Source organism: Haliotis rufescens, unplaced genomic scaffold (assembly GCF_023055435.1).
Source record: "Haliotis rufescens isolate VD_foot unplaced genomic scaffold, xgHalRufe1.0.p SCAF_5, whole genome shotgun sequence".
In the NCBI taxonomy this organism is placed as follows: Eukaryota; Metazoa; Mollusca; class Gastropoda; order Lepetellida; family Haliotidae; genus Haliotis; species Haliotis rufescens.
Genome location: NW_025964223.1, coordinates 48,858,807 through 48,883,953, shown reverse-complemented (window position 1 = coordinate 48,883,953; position 25,147 = coordinate 48,858,807). Strand labels below are relative to the sequence as shown.

The window sequence follows — 25,147 nt, the reverse complement described above, 5'->3', positions numbered from 1 at the left end:
CTCGGTTTGGATATACTTACCTTATAATTCTTTATAATTACAAAGTTACAAAGAATCCTGCAAATCTTATCAAAACAAAATGATTAAATAGTAATCCACTCCACCCATCACTTTCCGAATGGACCTCTTGTCCATCTCAACATGGATATACTTACGAATTAGGTATTTATAATAATAGATGCTGCAAAAGAAATACTAATACTAACCTTCTTTTTTATGTAATACTTTATTCACAAAAGTGCCTGCCAAAGAATTATCTTTCAATTTCAATATAAAAATGTGTCTACGAATTCACTTCAGGTTTTTCTACGACTTCACCGTAAATTGTGTCTTCGAGTTGGGAGTGGCAACGAATTCCCCGTTTCACGTATTATGTACATGTAAGTCTGTAACAGGTTGTTGTGGCTGTCAAGACCATCAATCACCACACACAGGCATTCTCAAGATTACTTCATGAAAATCCTATGTACATCAGCCCTGTACTTGTGCATTTTGATTTCTGAGAAGTGCTCTGACAAGCCCTGTCCTTACTGATTTAGAAATGATGTTCTACTGTGCGTTTGGAACATATTTGACAACTGTCAGCTTCACGACAGAGAGAAAGTACTGCATTCCCAAATATGGTCGTTAGGACGAGACGATATAAGCAATTGAAACAAACTGGACATTCAGTTTAGTACCTGCAATTCTACAAAGAAATACAACTTTACATGTACATCATGTCCTAACTCGCCCACCTTTACTGAAGGAACGCTGTTGTTTGTTGTTAAATAAGTGCGATACCCCTAGAAAATAGTGAGTGAGTATGGTTTTACGCCGCTTTTAGCAATATCCCAGCAATACCACGGCGGGGGACACCAGAAATGGGCTTCACACATTGTACCCATGTCGGAATCGAACCCTGGGTCTTCGGCGTGACGAGGGAACGCTTTAACCACTAGGCTACCCGACCGCCCCTCCTAGAAAATAACCATGTTTAAGTTTGTAACTAATTATAAACATAATACATGTTACTTTTTTTTTTCAGTGTATCTAATATGCTACACACTTGGTGAATATGTAAAGAATAATAGACATGTGGTATGGTATGTTCCATGTGGTGGTCGTTGTGAATGGTCTGTTATTTGAGTCATGAGTCTTTACAAATTCACGTAATTTAACGCCAGTGTTACTTTTGTTGACTATTCAAAATGAAATCGGCTTTCAGCTGTTAGTAACAGAGAAAAGATTACACGTGTGGACAAATACATCTATCTTTGGACCAAGTACAAAAGCTTCACATAAATGTATGTACATAATTTCTCAAATGACTGGTTAAAATGGAGAGTCTGATTTATGTATGATTTAGCAGATTTTAGCTTAGATAAAAATTAATATTTAATATGATCATCACAATTACTGAATAGTCAATATGTTTGTTTTCTTTCATAAATACTTACAAGCTTTCTATTCATCTTAGACCTCTGTTATTATTTTGACACTGTAGACGATAGTGCGAATATTTTATCCTTTTTTTGTTTGTGTAGACTTATATATATTCGGACTACATATATTCGGACATGTGTTTAATTCAAGAATGTCTGGGCGAGAAGAGCCTCTCATACTAATACAGAGGTGTATTCCATGATTATCCTTTCATACAAGAAACATCAGAAACTTGGTGTACATACGAATACTGAATATTAAAATTCAGCCTATTTCTACAAAAGAAAATAGCATTTGAAGGTTGTTTTCAATGATGTCATTATAGTTAATGTTCCCTTACTCTATTTATAATCGAAAGATAAATGAAAAGTAAGATGTTTTCATTGTTTAGACATATACTCAACAACAAAAGTTCCTGTGACACCAATATTTTAGTGTATTTTTCAAACAAGTAAAGTTTGGTTTTCACTATTGTGGTACATGTATGGAATCAAGTCACAAAAACGCAACTGCTTCAGAAAAGCGTGCATTCCATGCAAAAGTTGACTTTTATTCAAGCCCCATGCATTTCACTACCCAAGAATGGGTATAAAAACATGTGCGTTAACGGGATTCCATATGCATTGTTTAGCATCGTGCTGACAACAACCACTCAGAAAAACAACAAAATTATGCAATTATTCAACATTACGAAATGCAACGCCTGTCCGAAAATGAGCGTCTGCGAGCCATTGGTATGCTTGAAGCAGGATCGAGTCAACGTGATGTTGCAAGACAATTTAACGTCCACAGGAACACTATTTGGTGTTTTTGGCCACGTCGGCAGCAGACGAATTTAATCAGAGACCATCCTCGGAGTGGCAGGCCACGCGTAACCAATAATCGACAAGACAACTGGATTCGAACAACACACCTACGAAATCGATACCAGCCAGCAACAGTGACTGCAAGAAGCATCCTTGGCCCTCGACGAATATCTTCACAAACCTACCGTCGCTGCCTCAGATGTGCAGGGATTGTCACCAGAAGACCCTCCAGACGCCTTATTTTGACAGGAAACCACCGTCAAGCACGTCTATAGTTGTGCAGACAGCGTCTACGCTGGACGGACATGCAGTGGGGACACGTTCTATTCACTGACGAGTCTCATTTTCACCTCAGCCACAGCGATTGACGGATTCAGGCGTACCGACGTCGAGGTGAACGTTACGTCAATGATTGTCATGGAAGAAGATCGGTTCGGGGGCGGCAGCAGCGTTATGGTATGGGGTGGAAATTACAGTAAGACAAAGGACCCGTTTGATAGTGGTAGAGGGAAATATCAATGGAAAGCGCTAACCTGACGAGATCATAAGCCCTGTTGTTCTACCGTTTTTGCATCGTCATAGCCCAGGCATTACCTTTCAACATGACAACGCCCGGCCTCATATTGCTCGACTTGTTGAGGATTCTCTTCAACAGAACAACATGAATGTCATCCCCTGGCTGGCTCGCTCCCCTTATCTCTCACCAATCGAGCACATGTGGGATGAGATGGATCGGCACCTTGGACGTCAACCACGTGTTCCACAGACACTCCAGGAACCTCGAAACATGCTCCAGCAGATATCCCACAGAACTTTGTGCGACGCCTGGTCCATTCCATGGACGAAGATGTGTTGCTTGCATTGCAACCAGAGGTGGACACACATGTTATTGATTTGTAAATTGACATTTTGGCATGTTCATGTATTTTATGAAATCACACATTTTCTGAAGTCAGTATGGCAAATTAACCATTTGAACACTTACAGGAGTCTTTTATCTGTTGCAAACCGAAATTGTTTCAGATTTGGTAAAAAACATAACTTTGCAACAAATCTTATTCAATGTCACAGGACCTTTTGTTGTTCAGTATATATAACACCATGCATGCTGCAAGCTTAAAACAATCTAAGGTGAATCTGATATTATGAAAGGTTGAAGAGGGAGTCACTTTGAAAAACACTAACTCTCAATCTAGTTTGTCTAATTACTGTTTTATCAGTATCAATGAGAAAATAAATTGGTTTGGTGTAGCTGTGACATGTTACAAAGTATCACAAAGTGTTCTGAAAAAATGTTCTGTAAAAAATAACTAACTGCAAACCTGATGAATATTCAATGGTGTAAGGTTTTAGTAAAAAATAGCTTGTTTATCACATATCTCAAATTTTATATCACTGAATTAAGGGGAGTTACTTTTTTTCACAGTCAGTACCATTACAGTTCCAAATAATGCTTGGTACTCCACTACTTAGTTTGTGAAAATGTTTCATGCAGATGTACAAATGGAATTAGACACTTTTTTCATAACCATGTAAAGAAATAAAACAAGTGATGCCCTTTCATTGTTGTTTTGCTCTCTTTGCTCAATTCAAGAACTAACCTCCTGCATCAAAGCACATGAGTGATAAGCTAGAACTTTACATGGACAACCAATCATTGATCTATTAGTTCACTCAAGAGTGTTCTCTTCATCACCATTCCAAGTAACATTTGGTTCTCATGGAAACCATACTTAAATATCTCAATTCACATTGGTTGCACCACAGACTTGTATATATAGATCCGTGGTTGCACCATTAATGAAATCTTCTGTGTGACTTGCATGTATTGGAGTCTCATCTATACCTTTTGATTTTTTAACTTCATTTTTACAATCTTTTGACTCCGGCAATGACTACCTAATATGAATTTGACATTTACTGTCTTTTACAAATTGAAGAATGAGTGTGAACTTGGATGAACTACTACTGGTGAGCTTCATATGGAAACCATGGTCATTCTCATAAGAGGCTTAGTTTTGACATACTTATTTGTTTGATCAGCTGCAAAAGGTGACAGATAGTTATCTTTCAGAATTTGAAAGAATCACACTGTTGAAATCTTGTTGAAATCCTTGTCATCGTAATGACGAAAACCAAGTCGGAAGCAACATGGAAGAGTTTATTAACATTTGTTTCTTACATATGGCCACTAAGATAACAATCCTTCACAAGTTTATTGTTCAAGTATATAAATAATAGAAAAGACAATTATCGATCTGCTGTGAACAAACTGGAAATGTGATAAAACTCTTCTCTGTACAGGCTACAAGGTGAAGGTCATTACAGTGTTATATACATTGTACTATGTTCAGGTACACTGCTCCCCTATATAACATCGGTGCATAGAGAAATGTAGTTTCAGTATACACATACAAGGAGACTGGGTACATTACTGTCATTGTAAATCAGTATTAACTGCAATGATTAACAAGTGCATGCATCAAATTATTTGTCAAATTATCAATAAGTTATTGTGGTGAAGTTGGAATAATCAAATATATAAATGTGATCAACAGTCAAAGTCTTAAATGTTAAATTTACACTATATTTACTTCACTGACCACAAATCAGTTACACAACCATGTTATGGTCAAATTCATTTAAGTGAGGATCCTTTCAAAGCATATACAGCATGGATCAATTTGTACACTTTAAGTGAATACAAGAGTTATCCCCCTTTGTACATGTTGGAGGAATTGTCATTATTTTCAAAAATATTCAGATAGATGTGAATTCTATCAAATATACAGATCTGGACTTTGATAAATATAGCTTATGAAAGACTATCATAGGTGCATACATTATCCCATATCAACGTATATCTACATCACAGCTAGATATGTTTATATTTCATAGAATAGATAGGTGTTGATTCTGCTTTATTTTCAAGTAAAATACATCTATTTGAAATCAACATCATTGACCTTGTTATCTGGGTATTGTTTACCTGTTTTGATAATATGACAAAAACAATATCATATTAGTAATTACTAACATTAATAAGTAATAATCTCATGTTTATGTGTAATCCATGATAAGATCACAAAGTGACAGTGTAAGAGCAAAGGAAAGGTATCTGTTCAGGAACCGTGTATTGTAACAATTGCATGTCAAGATGCAACAAGACTGGCAATTAAATATGATAAAATACACCCATTGGTATACACACAAAGATATTAGGAATATAGAAGTCACTACCAACTGATATCAATGTGCATATGTTAACTGTGTGAAGCATAAAGTAGAATTGACAGTTTGGATTCCACAGATTGAAACTGGCATGCATCTTAAATTGATGACAACATGGCTATTAAGGATTAAGTGTAACAAGAAGTTATGCAGCAACAAGAAGTTGTGTTGGTCCTGTATTAGGTTGCCATTTACTGTTGGGTTACTGGCACCTCTCTGACTACAAGCCTGTAGCTGCCAGTATCTAAATCTAAACTTCTTGGAACAAATTTATGTAGGCATGGATCCAGAATTGATCCAAAATTCCTATATCAAAACCTAACTTGAATTCCACACATATTTTTCCTATCATTATACTGTCATCACAAAATTCTGTTTTGCAGTGACATATGTTCTACATAGCATTTCAACTGCATTAGGTTTCCGCCAAAATCTTCACAACCAGCAATCAGAAATGGAGTTACCTTTAATGACCTGGAAACTCTGGGGTCATGCTTCTTATTAGTTTTTTATAAAGTTATTATATAGATAGATATTAAAAGATATTTTGCCTATGCTGGTCCTGACAACAGACACTTGAGAGACAATAACATTGGCCAGCTTCCTTTCAAAGACATCAAAGTGCCAGAAAATATTCCAAGTCAAACCAGATTCTAAAGCATTTTCAACTTAGAACTTAGCCTGACAAACAAAACAACAAAAAAGTAAACGCAATGTTGATCCAAGTGAAGAACTGGGCAATGCTAGCTTGACAATCCCGACACCGTCTGGCAAAAGCAGGCAGGTGAAAGACAGTCCACACAGACAGGAAGTTCACAGGCAGACAGACAATGAGTATATTGCATGAGAACATTGGGAGTATAAACAACGGTTGGGTTAGGTGTGTAAACACAATGTGACTAGGGCACTGATAATATCTTATGATATGTACACTGGATGCAGTTTTTCCATGATATGCGGGTGATATCCTTTAACTGCATCAAAAGGGTCATCCAATCAATAGTTCCAGGAATGTATAAGACATACTGCTCACACAGAACAGTCACACCACACAGTTTAAATGTACTATTAGCATGTAATGCCTGTTACACTTTCAGTATGAAAGACTTGAGCACTATCCACTTCACTGTTTCCATAACAACATGTCTGTATCATAGTTTCACAAAATTCACAAGTATTTCCATGTCTGAATAACAATATTTTCACAGTCAAACACAATCACAGTGCTGTCTTCCTCATAGCTACTTTTTTGATTGATCGCTCCAGGTTCATTCTATGTCCAACCTGAACAACACCAAGTTCAATGTAGTCATTTCTACCCAGACCCAGTAGCTTGGGTCCATCAATGCAGTTCTTAGCAAAACTCGACCTATACTGGCTCATACTGACACTGTCAAGCCAATCCATGACATCAGTACACAGCCAGGATTCTACAGCCTTTGTCTGGAATGGTCGGATAGGTTTTGGCTTGCCACCTTCTGAGTTACCAAACTGTGGCGGAGGGGGGATACATTCATCCCCTTGTATTTCATCGTACATCTGTTCCCCTAAATCATCAAATCCTGGTGGTGGTGGAGGGATCATGTCATCATACTGCTGAGCATGCTTTGCTGGTGGAGACCCCGCTTCACCATGTTCACTGGATAAAGTGCTGAGAGTGGAGACTGATGACACCAGGCTTGCTGCATCATCATGACCAAATGCTGACCCAAACTGTTCATTGGCATGACCACTCTCATCTGTACTACTCTCATTGGCGAAAATTGGAGGCGGTGGGATGATATCAATTTGAATGACACCATGGGCATTGGTTGGTGATTTGTTCCCACCATCCTCAAATTCAGTTGGTGGGGCTACATAGCCGTAATTAGATCCATTCTGAAGACCTTTCTCCTTCTTATTCCGACTGAGAGTCAGACCAGCTTCAGTGTGAGAGTGATCTTCAGTGACTCCACCCAACTCAACATTTCCCTCAGATTTCACAGCTCCATTCAAATTGAGATTGGCTTTCTCAAGTTTAGCAATCCTATCACGGATGGACACTTTAGAATCTTTCTCAACAGACGAGCCTTTCAGAGGAATCACTTCAATTTTGTTTGTGTTAGAGTCTGTGGATGTAGGATTTTGTGTTGTGGTATTCTTTTTGAGGGTTCCTGTATCTGTGCCATTTGATTTCTTCTGCAGCCACTCCTGCCTACGTTTCTCTGCCAGGGCCAGGAAATCACTAGGCTGGGGTGATTCAGAGTCTGATTTAGTTAGAATAGGTACACTGGCTGGAGTTTCCTTTGCTGCAACAGATTTGCTAGGCACCTCTTTTGGCTGCTGTGTGGCCTTAGCATTTACCTCTGCAGCTGGTTTCATAACTGGAGGAGGTGGTGCAGCAACTGTCTTTTTACTTTTCAATGTATTGGTGCTCCCAACTGGTACTTTAGATGGAGTCACAGAATGTTTCTCCTCAGCAATTTCTGGTGATATTGCTTTCACATCTTTCCTATTAATGGTGTCACTAGAGAAGAAATACTTGGCTGACTGTAGTTTCTTTGTTTTCTGCAATCTGGACTCAATCGTATCCACCACAGCAGAATCATCAACTTTGGCCAACAAATTTTTACGTTTGGCTACTGCAGCCTTCAGTGCTTCATGATTCAGTTCAAGTTTTGACTTAGGAGCTGCAGCTGCAGGGGCTGGCCTATCTGGTGCCATCAGTGGTCCATCTGACTGCATCCTGGCTTGTCTCTTAGCAACAGCAGCCATGATGTCATCTGTTGGCACTAGAGGTGGACCTTGAGGAACAGGTTTTGGAGCTGTTGGTCGTAGCTGAGGTGGTGTGGAGGATGGAAGAGGGGGTGGGTTAGAAGCAGGAGGTGGCGGTGGGGGAGGTGGAGGAGGTGGTGTTGCAACTACTGGTGGAGGAGGAGGAGGTGGTGGGGGAGCTGTTTGTGGGGGTGGAGTGGTGTGGGAAGTGATGGTTGTTACTGGCTGACTTGATTGGACCATAATAGAGGTTATTGGTGGTGGTGGTGGGGGCATAATATTGATTCTATCTGAGGAAGTATCCCGATCTCCACTCATATTAGACTGGACTGATGAGCGCCGAGAACTACTGGTACTGGAAGGCACTGAGGGTGGCAAGGGTGCTGGCTGCTGAGGGCGAGGAGGAATCACGAGTTTGGTTGTTCCACTGGATGGATCATTTGAGAAAGGAGCAGTAGAAGATGGTATGTCTGAATGAATAGTGTAGCGTTTGTTCTGAGGAGAATTTTTCTGTGATCCCTCTCCTCCTACTGAAATCACAGTTTTATTCTCACCAGCATTTCTGGAGCCTGTAGATTTATGAGAAGATGCACTAGACTGTCGACTGAATGTCCCATGAACTTTAGTGCTAGAGCTGGAGGACACTGACTCAGCTTTTTCCTCATCACTCTCAACATCATAGTCAGGTTCAGGTTCTGCCTCATAGATGTTCTTTTCCTTCTTCTGCCCTTTGTGCACATCTGCAGTCACAAGCAAAGTAGCATTAGGATGTTTTTCCATGAAACTTGCTGCACTTTCATATACCTTATCTTCAGCAAAAGACACACCAGGTTTGTCTGTCTCATTCTCTGCATCTGGTGGTACAGCAATATTCCCAGCACTGGCACTTCTCTGGTGAGCCTTCAGTTTGGCCTGTTCTAGAGAAGCTGTTGTTACCTGGGGATGTTTTGTCAGCCTTGCCAAAGTGCCAGGTCGAAAACTAGATTCATATGGAGAATCCCGATTCTTCTTTTTCTGGATGTCCTCTGAGACATTAGCATATGTAGTACTGATTGAGACAACTTCTGCCCTCACTGGAGGAGGAGGTGGCGCAGGGCGTTTTGGCGTTGGCTGACGACTTGGAATCTGAGGAACTGAGTATGGAGGCTCATCCTGACTAAGATGTAGCTTGGATGCACTTCCACTACTGACTGCAGCTTGGAGTACTTTTGGATCAATGTAGGTAACTGGCCTCTTCACAGATGGAGTCATGTATATTGGTCCCCTCAGACTTGAGGGTTCAGGGGTTTTCACTGCTACAGGAGACACATGAGACTTGCTCCAAGTTGCTCCTGGGCCAGGTCTTTCTTGCCCAACTGCTCCAGAGCCAACTGCAACACCTGACCTGGCATAGATGGCTTCTGGCTTAGTTAAGACCATCTCACCAGCAAGATCTGGTGTACTCTTGGATCTTTCCATGTTGCTGACGGTTCCATTCTGTTTCTTGTGATACTTCATGATCCGCAGTTCTGATGGACTTACATAGTCCTTGTTCTTTGTCTTGCCATGTTCTGTCTTCTCACTGACCAGAATGGTGTCCAGATCCACTACAGACATCCTCTTGGCTGAATGAGCTGCACGCACTGATGCTGTCTTAGGTTCAGATCCGCCATCATTGGGCATTGAAGACCGCCGAGCATACTGATTGCCATCATATTCTGCTAAAGTCTGGTCAAGTTTTTCTGAAAGAAAATTCACAGATATATATAATTAGTCAACAGAGTTCATAAACACATTATAATTAACTTGAAATGTACATGTGAAATCATTAACATTAGCATTTATTCACAACCAAATAAAAGCTTGAAAGGCTAAGCTTTGTACATCACATTTACTATGATTCGTCAAAAAAGGACACCACTGAATCTAAAATAAAACCACATAAAGCATGATTTACCTATTTCTGCAAGTCCCTCTGCCATTGACTTAGATGTAGCTTTACTGTAGGACAAAGATGTTTGTGGATCTCGGCGAGGAGGAGCAGGAGCTGCAACAATATAACACAGGTGCATATCTTGCAGGACAACAATAATACATAGAGAAGCAATGCTACATAAAACGCATTAATTGTATCAAATTCATATACATTCCTTATGCAATTCCGACACTTCAGATTGTAATGTGACTACCTTGTCTCTTGCGATTTGGAAGCGTCATGACACCATCTTGGTGTACAAACCAATCACTGTTGCGGTCAAGAGGGCGGACTGTCACCACTGTCATAGCCAGGGTAGAGCGTGCTGTGCGAATCAACTGTACAACTCGTTCATGTGATGCCCGAACGACATTCTCTCCATTGATCTGTGGACAGGAGGAAGACAGTTTATAGGACAATAACAGGAAACCCTTGCCTTTCATTAAGTTATACACAGATTGTAATTTCATGTTCAAAACAGGATGGGATGCTATCACAATAAACAATTTCACAATCATGCAAAACAAGTTTCTTGCAAAAGAGACATATGAACTACTTTACTAATTTCAATGAGTGGTAAACAAATGCATTTGAACTGAGTGTGCAAGATGACAATACAATATGAATAAAAGGTTCACTTCTCATAAAACAAATCATATAAACACTTTCAAAGTATTTCAATTTTGACAGTTTTTTTTTTTTAATTGTATAAACTTTTCTATTACTTCTTTCAAAACTGATGTGGCAAACTCTCATCCAATGCATATTCTTATAAAATACTACACATAGCATATTAAAGAGATGATTCACATCATACATTGTTAATAAGTGGCACCATAATTGCAGATAAGTCCAAATCAATCAAGCATGAGCATGCAATCTAACAATGTATATGTGCTAATCCACAGGCAACAAGGTCAGTATCATCCATTGTATCATACACAGTAAACTGCATTCAGTAAGATTTCATCTGGATTTAGCAACTGTTATCTAAATGTGCATTGATGAGCAGAAATGGGACTTCCCTACCACTCAAGTGAGTTGAAACCAACAATACCTCAATTATGTGTCTGTATTGAACACTCAGGCATAGCAATCAATTACCGAGTTAAGTGTACTCACTCAACTCGGCTTAATATTTAATGTGGGATGGGACTATGTTCACAGATGACTGAGTACAATAAAGATGTGCATCCAATATGCAATCAACCACCATAAATTGTGGTAATTAAAATAAACATTTCCGAAATGGGGATATAGGCCAAGTCACAAGTCCTTCAATAATGTTTTGTCAAGGGAATGGCATGACTGGTCACCTAGGATTGCATGAGTTATGGCATGGGGGCATACAGAGTGAGATGTGTTACCCAACATTGCACACATCCTGCGTTATGATGAAATCTGACAGTACGGATGTCAACAGACAAGCATAAGGCTGTTCTTGATGGTAGGGCTGCATATGTTGGGTGATGACCACAGGCAATATTAGATCAAACATGGAGGTGGGCGTATAGAGTGTGACCTCAAATGGCCACTGGTATGGTCGGGGAATGTCAATCTCAATGCTGTAGCTGTGTGTATTGACTTTAGGCTTGAAAACAGGAAGGTCTGCTTAACACCGAGTGACCAAAACATGTCATCTTAAAACACTTCTTTATGCTTGGATGAATGCAAAGGAGTTCACCACTTAACATACCAACCCATGAATTTCTGTATGATGAAGAGTCAGCAAAGACAGATGACTGTTTCATGATATATGTAAGAACACAATCATTTTTTTAGTGACATTCTGGTATGTGAGAGAACATTTCCATGAAATCAAAGCCAACACATTTGTTTTCTAGTTGCATAGTGGATAACAAAAGAAAAAGAAAAAGATCATGTTGATCTTTAACATTCAAGTTATCATAATCTGAAAGTAAGCTAGAAGCACTAAAATCCATGTAACACGCCACATTGCCATTGAGAGGTGAATATTCTTTTGGAAGAGTGCCATGACAAAGTCAATATTTGTCTGACCAACCATCTTATCCCTGCTACCTCATGATAGATCAATGCATATGGTTGCCACGTTTATATACCTCCTACATGGGGAGAGCTATACTTATCAAGGCTTAAGCAGGCACGCTACAAAAGTACAGGTTTATCTAAAACTAATACCCTAACTACTACCCCTAAAAGACTGCTGATATGGAAAGACTTGAACAACCAAATGATGTGATTGCACTCATGTTAAGTTTCCACATAGCCATTACAAATGTGTTTGTTCTAAGTGGTTTGTCAAGGGAATTGATATTGTTGGAGTAATAGCCAGTCTACATTAAAAATTTGAGACACCATTCAGCTGTGCCAAGTCACACGTTCCCAATCTGTTGAAGCAAATGACACAGTGTCTATTGAACAGCCAAATTCTTTAACAACAAGTCAGAAAGCTATAATGTGAGCATAATGAGTCAGCTAGAAGATTTCACCTGTCCTGAAGTTTCATGTACCATAAAATTACAATGACTCACAGTTGAAAGAACAATCTATCACTCGGGTCACCTGGGGTAGACACCATTGGTCATATCTTACTTGTCCGCAGCTCATTTCGAACCAGTGGCTTATGTAAATTAACTAGATATGGGGAGAAACCAACTAGTCCCTCTGAACATTTACAAGTCACAAACTAACAGACTACCCATTGGCCAGGGCTATCCCTGGGTTACTTGAACCCTGAACACAAATGCAACCAAGAAACAGTTTTCTTAAGTGAAATAATACAAGACATAAAGTCAAAACAAATGCTTGCCTTTAAATTACTCAACAACTGCTAATTTTCATGATCAAACTATAATCTGACTTGTGTTTTGTTAGCAAAGATTTTTCAGTTGATGACAAAACAATAAATATTGAAATTTTACGTTTGTCAAAAATGGAATACATGTAATTGCATTTTCAGAAATCATTCCCTTTTATTCAAGTTTTACTTCATCTCTAATTCAATACTGCATCATTATTTGTTTCAGCATCCACATAAAGCTAGGCTAGCAGATCTTCTGTCTGTTCAGTGTTGATATCTCATTGACAAAGCCAACACAGTAAACCTATTCCAAGACGTTGCCAAAATCATGCTAAATTCTTCCTCCGAGTGTTACATACAGCAGAGAGCCCCATGGCAATAGTCATTCAATCAAGGATTTCACTCAGCCAAAAAGCTAGTTTCAAAACAGGATAACCTGACCGCCTCAAACCTAAGAAAACGCATCACAGTGGATGCAGAGATTGTGTGGAGTTGACAGTCAGTATTCTAAAGGGAGTAGTCAGACATCGTCTCTGTAACTGTCAGGAGTGTTTCGTCAGTTGCAGGGCACTATCATGAGGATATATATATTATGATACAATCAGTCATGGGATAATACTATTAAGAAAATCAATATTGCAGATGAATAATAGATATATCAAAATAATGACGCATGCATGATTTGGTTTTGTTCATATGGAGTCATTGTCAGTATCATTGTGTCCATTTTTCCCTAACTCAAAACAACCACATAAGACTTATAGTCAAGCTGAAGTTTTGCCCCAGGGATAATTCAATGTAGTGATATAGTGGTAGTTTGAAAGCAAAGAGTAGAATGTCCAGCAGGAAACAATTGCATTTAGTTCAAATAAAAAACATTTGAAACTAAACCCTATCTACCCTGAGTTACATAAGATATGAAATAAGTGTGTGTGTGAGATACTCAAGTCTCATTGATAGCTGATGAATAATGGTGTTGAAAAGGACTTTGCCATGACTTTTCTATCTGCCTTAGGCTGTAAATATACAATCTCAGACAGCCCAAAATGTGCGTAGCTCTTAATTTGCTTGCATGCAGAACAGCATTATAAGTTGTTCCAGACAAGAGAATAGAGACAGAACTAATTATTCACAGAAATCATGATACACAACATCGGGGAAGCAAGTCAGTCATTGTCCATAAATCTTTGCCTCTTCATCCTGATTGATGACAATGTTGATGTTGATGCAGATGCTGAAGTCAGGGTGACACAGAGCACCGGAACAGTTCATACAAAATAAGAGCAGCAACTTGGGATTGTTATGATTTATGCCAGTTTACCTGGTGATTGATAACTTTATGATCAAACTTGATCCCCCATGAGGTCTTAACACAAAGGTCAAAAGTGTATTGAGATTGTGGTGGACAGTGACGCACTACAGTCTATCTCCTCACATCAAAGAGTAATGAGTGACAGAGCAAAACAGCTTACCCTCAGATCAATAACCATGTGACTATCACTTGTCATGTGGAAAATAGGGGTAGAGGTTCACGATGACATAGTCATAGAAGTGAATGGTCTGGAATGTTTCTAAGATTTGTTTGTGTCAAATGGTCAGTCTTAAACCCTGAATACTCTCCCTAACTGTCAGAATTAGGTGTAATCAGCTTATAGGTTTCTGCATGTCGGGCATACAGACAAACGGTACATATCCAGTGCTGCTCTCCACATGGCAACCCCGGATGAAACCAAGTGACAAGTAAGTGCAAGGATTGAGTGTTTCCATACAACTAGGGATGGCTAATAGTGAAGTATAGGGTTACACACTTTAGGCTTAACCTATGCAGTAACCAGCAGAAAGTCTACTAGTAAAATGCCTTAAACGGATTCCATGGGCAAAATTGGTTCCCAGTACTATGTGTGACTAAAATAGGGATTTGGAAGTTGAGATAGCCGATTGTTTGTCATTGTACAAAATCAGCAGGGGTCGTTGTTCCTGATATCAACCACTGGTTCACTTGACTAATTACTGACAACATTGATAGAACTGTATGATTGCATTCACTCACTCATTCTCCAAAATGGTTCTCCAGCATTGGAATAGTCATAAAACAGTGTACATTATAATTCAAGAACCCGCAAGAAACTAATGGATGACACTCACAGCATCTGATAACAGGAAAAGTAATATTATTCCAGGTAAACTAATAATGGCCTTTGGAAATTTATTTTGTGCCCATAATGTGACAAGCAAAATGTCTTTGTATTGTGGAAGAAAGCTATGACAAGAAACCAACGGTAGCCATCAACAGTGACTGTGTGTCTGACATGATACCGCTGCACACTGGCTGTCAACCACCACAATAACCCTGACAGTCCACACCAACACACAGAAAACACCTGATATTTTCCAGGAAGTAATCACTTCCTAAAACCTGACAATCAGAACAATAGCATGCCTTTGTGTCATTACAGGATATTGGCAATAACAGAGAAATCATTAGTCAAAATGAAACTTTTCACCCTGACAACTCCGTCTGACATGAAAACTTGTTGACAGTGTTGAAATTCATTTGAAGTAAATATAATGTGGCAGAAATGAAGAAAGTTGTTGACAACACATGCTTTTCTAGGTTTTCCCGACTCTACAAATAGGTGAAAGCATATTTCATTTATGTACAAAGGAGCTGCTCCCAGGATTAAGGACAGCTTAAACAATGTCACTTGACAGCCTAAAGTAAATCTAAGTACAAAAAGATTGGGCTGTGGTTACAAAATTGTTGACTTTTGGTCACAGGTTTTTCATAATACCAGGCTTTAGACAAACTAAGCAGTATGTACACAGACTGCCAATGTTCCACTGGAAATGTAAGCTTTCCAAAGTTTCACAGTGGACCAGACATGCTGTTTGCCAGTCAGGTTTATACAACAAATTATGTGACACCAAGTTCCTTTGAAACAGTCACATTCATATCTTAAACAAGCATCTTCTTACAGTTGACCTGGATTATATGTTCCATTCAGATCAGCAGTGAGGTATATTTCTAATATACAGACCTAATTAGTCTCTCCCCAAACTGTTTGAGTCTACTTGCCCAGACTTGTCACTTGACATCATTTCCAGTAGATTTTAGAGTTAATATATTGATTAATATAATAGTAAGCTCAGGTTGCTAGACTAAAACAAAGAATTTGCTACAATATTTTGTGCTGAAACATTTCCTTCAAAAGAAATCATGGGATCCTAGGAATTCCATGGCACATGAATATTGCTGTACACTGGTTATGACAAGAAAGGTTTGCGAATGTAAGGGATACAATGGAGTAACTACATAACTATCCATGCTATCTGCTGTTTGTGACTTGGACATTTAAACTTGAGTGTCAGGCAGACCTTACATGGCACTCCATTGTCAAATAGGATAGATGAAATATCAGCACATATAGTCACACAAGATATGCTTTGAAACAGGTCCTGGATCATTCCATAAATCAACAGAAGTTACAGGAGTTCAAAGCCACCCTAAAGACTGTCCACCACTGTTCAAATGTACATGCTGAGTGTGGCAGACAAAACAACTCAGGCACATGTACGACACAATTAAAACATGACGCCATAAAAAGACATGGACCTTCTGTGTTTGATGACAATGTTTAAAGGAAAGACATGTTGACATATATGCATTAGAAGCTCAATAAAGCAAACAAATGCCAAATATTACACATGCCTTTAACAAACTTCTATTATTTAGGAAGCCCCAGAAAGGTGTGAAATAAACCTATGAATGGATGTCCTTCAGTCTGGGATTCTACATGACACACTTAAAGAAGGTGATGATCAAATTTTCTCCAGGTTAAGTAAATTGTGCAGCTTCAGTCAATATTTGGTGTATATTAAATGTAAAAGTCTCACCTCCAATAAGAAATCCGCAGCTTTGAGGCCCACTCTGTCTGCTTGGCTACCTTGATCCACACTGTCCAGGTACTGCAGAGCAGGAAATTCGGGAGTAGGCTGGAAGTCCAATGTCCCGGACTGGGTCTGGGCTGAAACAATAAACAACATTATTGATTACCTCATGGGAAATGTAAAGAAATGTATTTAAGTTGTCCTCTAAATGCTGGACATTTGTTTACAACCTATAAGAAGACAATTTGTGTTTATTGACAACACGGACATCACAGTATCTTAATTACTGTACGAAACTGTCAAATCACACAACATAACAGAGGCATCTGTTCAGTGATGTGCTACAGAACTTCTGCAAACAGGACATAATTAAGAGATCATTTAAGTCTGGTACAACATGGTTCAGCAATAGTGTGTGATACAAATGTATTTTTGTTTGGTCATGCAGGTCAACCTGTTGACTAGTTGGATACAGCCACTGTATTTCAAAGCCACTTTTGATAATTATGTTTCGTAATGAATTAAGTCCACTGTATACTGACATAGCAATGGGTGAGTCGGGTAAAGTGACCTATAAATTAATAGTAGCTAATACACAATGGGAGACAAAAAACAACCTTAACACACAGTAACTCTAGGTTCAGCATGCTGAGTGAACACACTAACTGCTAGACTTGCCTATGCACAATGATGAGGAAGAAGCTTGTGAACACTGAATATAAAATGCTTTGTTCATAAAAGCATGTGTATAGCATATGACAAATAACAAAAAGGCCTTCACTGGACATTGATACTATGGAGACTATGGAGACAGACTGATATATTCCTGTAAAAAAATCCTTTTAGAACATGGCCTGGTGCCACACAATGATGTCCTATGATTCCATATATACAATCAACACCATTTAAACAATTTTTTCACATCAGGATGCCAAGTGTCTGGTAATAACAGCTTCCCGGCTCACTGGTACATGGTAATTCTACATTGAGCCTATTCTTAACCCTTCCACCGGATCAATGTTTGGCTTATTCACTTCTTGGTGGAAGCCTTTCTTTGAAAAACATGGAATACCTATGACTAATTAGGAGGATTTCCCAAACATGTCACCAGCACAGTTCTGATAATAGGACTTATGAAAGGAGGTATTTGTTTTAGTTTTCAACAATTTGTTTGCTTGTAATTAGCTCTTGATGTGAAATATGGCACTCAAACAATGAAAGTGGCTTGTCTAAAATATCTGAACTATCTTGGGGTTAACATTTGTTTGATAGACATTCATTGAAAATGAACTTAATGCAATGGGGTTTTTTTCAGTTCACTCTGTGAATTTGAACTGACAAGACAGTGACATTTTGTAGCTCAACTCAATTTCTGGATACTTACAACATTTTAGAACCAAATTGTCCACAAAAACATATATTACAACACAATAGAAACAACCAACCCAGACACAATTACAAAATAATCCCTGAACAAGTAATGACAAAGAAGGAGACCAAAATGGAATGTTCAAATAGAGGTGATGACAGCTGGAAGCAAATCATAGAAACTATTGCTGGAATTCTATACTCAATGTTTCAGCCTAACAAATCCAGAAGTTTCAGAAGAGATATCAATAATGCAGTAAACTTTGATGTATGGTCATACATGAAGGTAATAGTTACAGGAGTGACAATAATCAGAAACAAAGCATTAAATACTTCATATCACATACACAGACCTACAGGGTATCACATATCAGAGTCTCATGCTGCTGGGCCATGTCGCTTATGTTAATAACTACCAAATATTTCATCTTCTGATGGTCTGAAGCAACAATCATTGGTATTTCTGAAGCAAGAAATAAACCAACAATATCTTGCAGGATTTCACATAAGGGTCAATAACATCTGTACAATATTAGTTTCAATAATTCATGCATACATGCTTGAAAATACTTATTCTTTTTTCACAAATTTCTATTTTTTTCAATACACAGTTTCTTGAAATAATTTGAATTATATTAAATGAAAAAGACAAAATAAAACACTGGTGTATACATTGTCGGAGGAGCCTGTGTCCACTATTAGAAATAGCAGACCTACAGACCTCCCTTCAGACCTCAGCTTTAACAACAAAGGAAGAACTTAGCTGGACTGAAAAATCCTTTATGTTGTGCTCATGTTATGGACAAATGTTCATCTGGGACTCCACAACGTCAACATGACAGAGAGGACAGCCAGATTCGCAAGTCCTTAATCTTCTCAAATATTCACAGCAGATGGAATTTGGAAGGCAAAATGTTTTGAATGATGTGGTCAATCTGACATGTTCTGTTATCATTCCAACAAATTACTGGCAACTTCAAAAATCATACTGCACAGTACCATTTTGAACAGAAATAGATACTGCAGTACATTATACATAATGAAAATTGACATAAAACCAAAACAAATATTATATACGATGTCCCATTTTTGAATACTATATATAATGCAATATACAATAGAAATAACAAGGCAATCCTAAATGAAACAGTTTATGGGCCTTATGATTTTTCTACTTGTGCCTTTGTCAAGGCTAAGGCAGGTGTGAGAAGGAATGAGTGGTCTTCAAATTGATAAGGGTCTTACATACAATTTCATCTTATCAAATACACATATGGTCCAGGTTTTGTTCACCTGAAGAAAACACCCTCTTCCTGAGTCAACCATCATCCCCGTTAAATCTGAAGCATTTTCAAAATCTCCTTGTTTCTAGAAAGCTTATTGTTTTTCTTTGTCTTCTTTCACTAGTCTACTGCTATCATAAGCCCAAAATTTCCCTTTTCAAGGTTCAAGCTCTAAAGTCTAACCACACTTGAAGCATAGCTACAGACTATGGTAAGTCAGTTAAAAACACAAGTCCTATGAATTATGGTTTTGCTTGAAATGGTCATCAAACTGCAATATTATAATATGGCTTAATTTTATACCATTACCAGAAGCTAAAATTGCAATCGGAAAAAGTCTTTTCTAAAGTGAACAGCTGAGACCTAAACAACCACAAAGGCCATATGCACAGATCTGTTGCACTGTAAAAGAATCTGTACATTCAAAGAAGGTGCTGAATGCTGAGCCAATCCTTTATGGGAATTATTGAAGGCATGAAATGGGATCATAAAGATTTTCAAATGTTTATAGAAAGTATAACTACTTCATGAGGTGCACTTTGCCTCTGGTTTGCATGATCAATGAATCGTACAATTACTTCATGCCTGAGTGAACACTTTCACCTTGTTGAGTTCAAGGCCATGGGGGGGGGGGGGGAGGAGAGAAAAGATATGGTATTTTAACTGTCTGGTCAAAGTCATTCATGTCCTGCTATGTTTATGTTGTGGGAAAGTTGGAGGAGCAAAGGGATTTAGGTATTAATCTTTCATATATTCATTCATGTTCAACCTCTGTAAAGAAACAGGAAACTGGTACGATCTTCAACCTTTAGAAACACAACCTATGTTTTAGAACGGGCCCCTTTTCCACAAATAGCAGTGAAACTATCATTATTTTGTAGGAACGTGTAAGGGGTTCTTGTGGTGAAAAGAGTTTCAGTATTGATATACAATTCTTATGATTATGAACATAGCTTTTCAAAGTCAATAAAAAAAATAGTCACAAAGCAATATCACATATAAATAATGTATTTTAATCAGAAACGGGTTAAAAAAGTGCTAATTTACTTGCTTTCAGTAAGGTTGAATGAAAATGATACCTCTTTGAATGTAAAATTATAGGTGAGACTGAGACTAGTATCACATGGGAAAAATCGGTCTACATTAGCAGTATTCATTCATTGATGATACCACGCAATAACGCCCACATACTTCTATTACTATGACGACCAATACATCCTCCGGGAACCAGTGCTATCAAAGAATGAAAAGATGATAAAGGTTACTTAAACAGAGTAGTCTTAATTATCCCTATAATATATGCACCAAGATTTTTCATTTATATTGTCAAACTAATTATCAACCTCAGCATTTAGCATCTGAGACATAATGGGTATTGTGCAAAAAATACAAAGTATCTGTAACTACCTTCACAGCTCTGATATCAAACCATTACAGTCTATGAATTTCATTATTACAGCTTGATACTAGGATACTCATGAGCAAAACAAATACATACGGAATACTTACTTCCCAGTAGTGAAAAAATAGGTTTGAAAGTTAACTTGGCTTTGATATTTTTTCCTCATTGTTTGACTTTCATCAAGGACATTTTGAAAGGAAATAACATCAAAAGTGCAATAAATTAATGATCCGCCTAGATTGATGTAAAAAGGAACAAATTTTGCTATGCAATGTAGGCTTTGGATGTTGCTCTATTCACAGGTTCCTGTGGAGTGTCCGTCCTGCTTTAAACTAAATGATGTAACAATGAGCTTTATTGTTGTTTGTTGTGTGACAACCTGTGTTGTTTGTGTGCAACACAGACGGTATTCCGCAGCCAACATTCCCTTGAACAGCCCCACAGTAGGAGCACCTCATGCTCCCTGTATCTCAATCTCGCCTCTGTCAACACAATTACAGCAGGTGCTTGCTTCCATCCAAAGTATTCAAATTATTTATACTAAAAAAGGATGTGATCAGATCAGATTCATACACTCAACATTATGAGCTATAAATACTAAACATATTAGCCCATTGTACAAAATCAAAACATTTTCCCATTCCAGTCCAAAAATGGTCATTTTAAGATTTATTGGACATCAGGTTTGCACAAACAAATTCTGCTCACAATTTATGCATGTCAATTTGCATTACAAACAAGTTTAGACCATTTTCATGTGGTCAACATTTGAAAATACAAACAATTTTGTTGATATGTTGGAACCATCATTTGAGATATTCATTAAAAACACAGAAAAAGAATTATTTATGAACAACGTTTCCAAGAAATGATTGCTGGCTATTTCTCTGTTTGCAGACCAATCACCAAAGACCTTGACAGACCCTTCATGTTCTAGGTTCTCTCTACAGGCAAATATTAACATAGAATCACCCCCAAATATCAAGTGTCAAATTTCTACCTTGTGGCCACATGACCAGCATGTTTTAACACTGTCACCAAGTACAAAGCCAACTTGGTTACTTCTCTCAACCCATATAAGTATGCTTGTCTACATTACTGTAGCAGTACTAAGAAGACACACTACAGGTCAATAACATTCCTGCTGCATCCAGTTGGAGCAGTATGCGTGTGTAATAGGGCTGTGGTGAGTTAACAAAGGGAGGACAAATACGCTAAACTGATGGACAAATACAACTAAACAAAACTTCAAACACTGCCAAGACCACATCTGTAACAGCATCCCGCTCCATACATGACACACACACAGATGTGGACATCAGCAGGCCAGGAAAACATAGCCTGCATTATATATCATGAACACACTAAGGCACCGATTCAATTTTCAATTGGTTTATTTGAAATTGGATGAACTGGGATGTTTTGAATGTTCATAGCTTTTGTTTTGCCTTGAAGAAGATCTGATAGACCTGTGTTCAGTTAACATTTAGTGTTGTATCAGAGAAAATGTCTCTTAGAATGTGTACTTGAAATGGTTTGAAATATTTTGCAACATACATATTAGAAGAAATTTCAAACAAAATATTTTGGATGCTTAAAAATATCAATGAAAACAAGAAAACAAAAAATGTTTCAGCAACATCATAAGTCCTCATAGACCTCTAAGCAAAAGATATTTTAAACCTGTGGTTGACAGTACTAAGCAATGACCCTCAATTTCAGTTGGCTCTAAATACAAACAAGACAAAAAGTGAGCAGGGCTAACTAATCAGCCCTGGCTTTGACTCCAACATATTTCTAAGTTTAAAACATAAGAAAAGCAATATTTTCTCAGAAAACCCATGTATCCAAATAAAACTTTGCACTGCACTTCTCCTATTGGTAAAGTAACTTACCCCCAATTGGGAAAGAATGAATGAAGCAGTTTTTTAAAGTTCGCCCAAATGTTGATGTAAAAAATATTCTAAGTTCAAAACATAAAATAATATCATATTGTTTTTAGAAAATACACATATAAAACTAAAATTTTGCAGTGCATCTCTTCTATTAGTATGGAAACTGTTCCCTAAATTTGAAAAGTATTCATGAAGTAGTTTTTTGACAACAGGTCACACAAATGTTTCAGTAAAATAATTCCAAGTTAAACAATGAAGAATAGCTGTATTTTTTTCTTCAGAAAATCCAAATATTGAAATCAAACTTTGCACTGCACCTCTCCTGTAGGTATAAAGAGTGTTCACCAAGTTTGAAAAGAATCCATGAAGTACTTTTCAAGTTATAAGTCACACAATAAAATGTCCTCGGAAGGACGGACAGATGGAAGGAAGGAAGGTAGTCCATGGTATAACTATGTACCCCCACCCTGATAGGTGGGGGGTATAACAAGCAGTATATAACATAGTCTGCTCTACAATCACTATGGGGAAGTCAACGTTGGAAAAAGTTTATAAAAACAAGAAACATTTGAGGTCATTGTAACTGTTTCCAAAAGTTTGAAAAAGGAGTTCATCTGATAATTAATCCTATTAATTTCTTAAAATCAGCCAGGCACAAGAAATAGTTCCAAAGTTTTTCAGATAATTGTGTGCCTCTCAACACAATTCCATCACGGTTCTAAACAGAACACTATGGGTTCTGTGAGTTCGACAAACACTCACATTACAAACATGACCCCAGCAACCTACTTGTTAGGTAATGCCTCTATTACAAACAAAAAACATTATTCTTTTCCAGAAACAAACAATATTCAGCTAAGAAGTCGATACATCCTGTGTATACAATTCAAGTGAACCATTGCTGTAGTCCCATTATATACTTGTACAGCACAGCCTCAATAAAAGACAGGGGTAGGGATCAGCTCTCTTTTGGCACACTATCTGCATTCAGGTCTACCTTCACTGTAATTAATGGTCTGAACTCCATTGTGAAATATTTACTCATCAAGATTAAAATTAGATATATACTTAGGGAAAGCTCTGACATGGATGTGTTAATAGTTTCATCTTAATTCCTTGGTCTGATCTACATTAAATTAGTATTTCCAATTTAGAAGTTAAGCACTTTCAATATTGTGATATGGCAGTAATGCTTCTGTCTAATTACTAACAGTGCTATTGAATGGTCATGCTATCAGTGTTTTGGTACCACATGTTTATGACACTGTGTGTTATAGTACTAATATGTACATGGTTGTGATACTGCATGATATAGTACCACATGGTGTGATACTGCATGATGTGGTACTACATGGTTTGATACTGCATGGTGTGGTACCACATGGTGTGATACTGCATGATGTGGTACTACATGGTGTGATACTGCATGATATAGTACCACATGGTGTGATACTGCATGATGTGGTATTACATGGTGTGAAACTGCATGTGGTACTACATGGTGTGATACTGCATGATGTGGTACTACATGGTGTGATACTGCATGGTATAGTACCACATGGTGTGATACTGCATGATGTGGTACTACATGGTGTGATACTGCATGATGTGGTACTACATGGTGTGATACTGCATGATGTGGTACTACATGGTGTGATACTGCATGATATAGTACCACATGGTGTGATACTGCATGATGTGGTACTACATGGTGTGATACTGCATGATGTGGTACTACATGGTGTGATACTGTATGATGTGGTACTACATGGTGTGATACTGCATGATGTGGTACATGGTGTGATACTGCATGATATAGTACCACATGGTGTGATATTGCATGATGTGGTACTACATGGTGTGATACTGCATGATATAGTACCACATGGTGTGATACTGCATGATGTGGTACTACATGGTGTGATACTGCATGATGTGGTACTTCATGGTGTGATACTGCATGATGTGGTACCACATGGTGTGATACTGCATGATAAGTTACCACATGGTGTGATACTGCATGATATAGTACCACATGGTCGTGACACAGTGTAATATGGTACTACGTACATGGTTGTGACACTGTATAATATGGTACTACATGGTTGTGACACTGTGTAATATGGTACTACATGGTTGTGACACTGTGATCTGGTACTACATGGTTGTGATACTGTGATATGGTACTACATGGGTGTGACACTGTGTTATGGAATCATATGGTTGTGACACTGTAATATGGTACTACATGGTTGTGACACTGTGATATGGTACTACATGGTTGTGACACTGTAATATGGTACTACATGGTTGTGACACTGTCATATGGTACTACATGGTTGTGATACTGTGATATGGT

General features: G+C 38.1%; 1 protein-coding gene across 10 annotated transcripts in view; it reads right to left on the bottom strand.

The window, feature by feature from the left end:
* Positions 1-4,378: 4,378 nt before the first annotated feature.
* Positions 4,379-25,147, bottom strand: part of LOC124137107 (SH3 and multiple ankyrin repeat domains protein 3-like) — a 136,597-nt gene continuing 115,828 nt past the window's right edge. For all 10 annotated transcript variants that reach the window (XM_048384498.1, XM_046503273.2, XM_046503270.2 and 7 more), the window contains 4 exons: positions 16,847-16,977; positions 10,385-10,556; positions 10,153-10,242; positions 4,379-9,937 (listed from right to left, as the gene is read on the bottom strand). In XM_048384498.1, the coding sequence (XP_048240455.1) occupies positions 6,681-9,937; positions 10,153-10,242; positions 10,385-10,556; positions 16,847-16,977 (3,650 nt within the window). In that variant the 3' untranslated portion in view covers positions 4,379-6,680. The remainder of the gene's footprint in view (positions 9,938-10,152; positions 10,243-10,384; positions 10,557-16,846; positions 16,978-25,147) is intronic.